The sequence below is a fragment of the Eriocheir sinensis genome, unplaced genomic scaffold (genome assembly GCF_024679095.1).
Source record: "Eriocheir sinensis breed Jianghai 21 unplaced genomic scaffold, ASM2467909v1 Scaffold69, whole genome shotgun sequence".
In the NCBI taxonomy this organism is placed as follows: Eukaryota; Metazoa; Arthropoda; class Malacostraca; order Decapoda; family Varunidae; genus Eriocheir; species Eriocheir sinensis.
The window spans coordinates 228,990-233,673 of record NW_026112042.1 but is presented as its reverse complement, the minus strand read 5'-3'; the positions used below and the strand labels follow the sequence as shown (position 1 = coordinate 233,673).

At 26.8% G+C, this 4,684-nt stretch overlaps 1 protein-coding gene across 1 annotated transcript; it reads left to right on the top strand.

Annotated features, from left to right (window-relative positions):
- The first annotated feature begins 268 nt into the window (after positions 1–268).
- LOC126993850 (piggyBac transposable element-derived protein 4-like) lies at positions 269–2,973 on the top strand. The gene is made up of 2 exons (XM_050852991.1): positions 269–444; positions 758–2,973. Exon 2 carries the CDS (start codon positions 758–760, stop codon positions 2,588–2,590), a length of 1,833 nt encoding a protein of 610 aa, XP_050708948.1. The 5' UTR covers positions 269–444; the 3' UTR covers positions 2,591–2,973.
- Positions 2,974–4,684: the final 1,711 nt, after the last annotated feature.

The following is a 4,684-nucleotide window of genomic DNA, read 5'->3' as shown; positions in this document are numbered from 1 at the left end:
CGCAAATTTCTATAAAAATATATGTAAAAAAATGAACATAAAATAAATTTGCAAAAATATATATATATACAAAACACACATTAGATAATGTAAATGAGTATAAAAATATGTATAGAATATACCTATGAAATAATCTAAATTCGTATCGAACTAAATTAAGAAAATACCAATAAAATAATGTAATTTTGGATGAAAATATATATACAAAATACACATAACCCTTTGAGGGTTTCTGGTACATATATGTACCATAAATTTATTTGAGTGTGACACATATCCTTTGTTTTTTTTTTTAAAGATTGATCATAGAAAACGACAGTGTAATGCTTGCTCTTTCCTTTTCTACCGACTATATGGCAACTGTTACTCTCCAAGGTGTTCGGTAGTCCATGGGCAGTTGCGCTGTTACGCCCGTCGTGGAAGGACATTATTATAGCCTTTACAGTAAGTATTTTGATTAACATTTCTTAAATTACTTTACTACTATTTTTTTCTTATATGTGTATACTTTACGACTATATTACTCATGAGTTGAAATTTCTCGTTTTCATATATAAGAAATGATCATTTGTTTTTGTGGTACACCGGTGTACCATTATCCCTTTGTCTAATTTTTTTCAATTTCTTTAATTATCTTCCTTCAAGTTATTGTTTATGCTATAAATTCTTATTGGACCTACTTTTTCTTGATAAACGTGTTTTTAGAGATAATTTAGCCTAACTGTGACCTAAAATCAAATAAAATTACTTATTTCAGATGACCGGAAGACGAAGAATTCTGAATATAAATGAAAATGAAATTCAAGAATACTTATTTGGCGACACCAGTGACACGGAAGATGCTCTAAATCTTGATGAGGAGGACATTGGCTTTCTTGAAGATGATATTGAGACAATGAATACTTGTGGAGATGAAGATTCTACAATTATAATTGATCCTGCCGATTCTGGGCAGATTCCTGAGACTGTGGATCAAGCACCTAATTCCAAGAATAATGAAGAGGACTCTCCTTCCACCTCGTCATTAACTTCTGTCAACATCACTAACTTCAGATGGAAAAAAATGGATGCTGAGAATGCTGAAAAACTTTTTGCTGTTTCAAGAGACACAAAAGATGAAAAAGAATTTGGTCATATTCTTATTGATACAACAGACGATCCTAGTCCATACGAAGTTTTTGGCAAAGTAGCAAAGTTTGATGAGTTTCTTTGTGATGTAGTCATTCCAGAATCTAAGCTCTATGCATCCCAGAAAGGCCATGTTTTTGATATTGAAATTGATGAACTAAGAGCTTTTTTTGGGATGAACATTGTTATGGGATATCATGTACTTCCTTCATATAGAGACTACTGGTCAAGTGATCCTGATTTAGGGGTACCATACATTGCAAATGTCATGCCACTAAAGCGATTTGAGGAAATCCGATCTATGCTGCACTTCAATAATAATGATCTAATGAAAAAGCCTACTGATCCCATGTATGATAGATCTTTCAAGATAAGACCTGTATTGAAACACTTCAACGATGCATTTTTGAGTGCTCTCTCCCCAACTAAATATCAAACAATTGATGAGCATATGATAAAATTCAAAGGCCAAAATGCAATGAAGCAATATGTGAAAGGTAAGCCTGTAAAATGGGGATTCAAAATGTGGTGCAGGTGTGACTCTAAATCGGGGTATTTGTTTGAGTGTGATCTGTATACAGGAAAGAAATGTAGTAAACCTGAGCATGGCTTGGGAGAAGGAGTAGTTTTACAGCTAACAGAAAAAATCAAAGGACTTGGTTGTCAAGTGTTCATTGATAACTTTTTCAATTCTCCATTACTGCAAGCTTTGCTTCACAAAGACAAAATACTTAGTGCTGGAACAGTTCGTCAAAATCGCAAACATGTACCCAAGGCACAGGTTCCACAAGATAAAAACATGAAAAGGGGCGATATTGCTTGCTTTGCCTCTAATGATGTGTGCTATGTGAAGTGGATGGATAACAGAGCAGTCCATATGGTTTCCAACTTCCTTTCTCCTTTCCCTATTCATGAAGTAAAGCGAAGAAAAAAAGGATCAAGTGCTAAAGTATCAGTAAGCTGCCCAAATGTAATAAAACAATATAACGCAAACATGGGTGGAGTTGATATAATGGACCAGAAGAAAGTGACATATCAGATGGATCACCGATCGAAATACAAATACTACCTTAGGCCTGTATTTGATCTAGTTGACATTGCAGTCAATAACTCATTCAGTGTGTACACAATGATGTCAGAATCACTGTTTCCAGAAATTGAAAAGCTTGATGCTAAAACATTTCGAAGAATTGTAGCTAGACAGCTCATAGGAAACTACACAAACCGAAAGAGAGCAATACCTAAAACTTCAATAGCGCATAATTCAAAAAAGGCTCGCCTCTCTAACGTGAGATTCAGTGTAGGTCATTCCATGGAAAAAGTAGATGAAAGACAGAGATGTAAACTTTGCACCAAAAGGAAAGTTCAGAACAGAACTAACAACAAGTGTGTTGAATGTGGTGTATACTTATGCTATGTGAAAGATAGAAACTGTTTCAAGCTGTACCATGAAGGATCATAGAATAAGTATGGATATATATCACTGAATAGATAATTTTCTATTTTTAGTTCAAAAGAAAATTTTAGTTGAACTGCATCTTAGGAAACTGTTCCAAAAATATGTAAATGTTGTAGGAAAAAGTGTGTCATGTTCGTAAAATAATGTCATTTTTTTCATTTTTTTTTTAATTTTCTATTCTCAATATCTAGTATTTCTATAAAGAAGGAAATAAATAAATATATGTTTAGTTTTTTCATGCTCCTTTCCCTTATAATAACGATAATTCTTTTATTATAATACAATGGGATTCCATATGAGAAAATTTCTCAAGGCGATTACTGGTACATATATGTACCATGCACTAATATCACTATTTATGTAAAATTTTACAATATTATCACATAAACATGATTGATTACCTCTAGAGACACAATATATATAGAATTTGACAAAAGATATATGCTAGAAAAATTATATCCCTTAAAGAGATAAAATAACCTAAATACAAATATACACATAAAATATTGTATTATGTATATACATTTCAATTCATATTTAGCTTATTTTATCTGTATTTTGTATATCTATTTTCATACGAATTTAATAACTTCTGTGTATTTTTGTATAGTTTTATACAAATATACGTTATTTTATGAGTATTTTGTATATTTATATTTATACAAATACACATTCTTTTATTGGTATTTTGTTTATTTATTTTGAAAAGAATTTACATTATTTTATGTGTATTTTGTATACATTTTCTTATACGTATTTACTTCATTTTATGTGTATTTTGTATATATATTTTTATACAAATCTACGTTATTTTATGTGTATTCGTATATATATTTTGAAACAAATTTACATTGTTTTATATGTATTTTGCATATCTATTTCAAGACAGATTTACCTTATTATATGTGTATTTTGTATATTTATTTTAATATAAATTAATTTTTTCAGGTGTATTTTGGTATATATATTTTTATAAAAAATGCGTTATTTAATGGGTATTTTGCATCTTTATTTTCATACAAATTTACATTGTTTTATTATAAAATAATATAAATTTGTTTGAAAATATATATAAAAATACACATAAAATAACATGAATTTGTATAAAATCTGTTTCAAAATATATACGAATACACGCAATAAAATAACGTAAATTTTTCTAAAAATGTATATATAAAATACACATAAAATAGTTTAAATACGTAGAAAAATATATATACAAAATACACATAAAATAATATAAATTCGTAAAAAATTAAATACACAAAATTCCAATAAAAGAATCTATATTTGTAGGAAAATATATATACAAAAAACAAATAAAATAACTAAAATTTGTTGAAAAATATATACAAAAATACACAAAAATAATTTAAATTTGTTTGAAAATAGATATGCAAAATACACATAAAGTTAGGCAAATTTGTATTGAAATACATATACAAAACTCACATAAAATAATGTAAATTTGTATGAAAATATATAAACAAATACATATAAAATCACGTAAATTTGGATAAAATATATATATACAAAATATACATTAAATATTTTAAATATGTATAAAAATATTATATTATATATATTTTTATTGATATTTGCGTTATTTATGTGTATTTTGTATATGTTTTCTCATAGAAATTTACATTATTTTATTGGTATTTTGTCTATTTATTTTGATACGAATTACATGATTATTTGTGTATTTTTTACATACGTATTTACATTATTTAATGTGTATTTTGTTTATATATTTTTATACAAATTTACGTTATTATATGTGTATTTGTATAGGTATTTTGATACAAATTTATTTTATTTTATGTATTTTGTATATATATTTCAATTCAAATTTAGCTTATTTTATGTGTATTTTGTATATCTATTTATTTTAATACAAAATCAAATATTTTATGTTTTTTCGTATATATATTTTTATAAAAAATGCGTTATTTTATGGGTATTTTGCATCTTAATTTTCATACAAATTTACATTATTTTATTAATATTTTCTGTATTTATTTTGATACGATTTTACATTATTTTATTTGTGTTTTGTATATATTTTTATACATATTTACATTATTTAATGTTTTT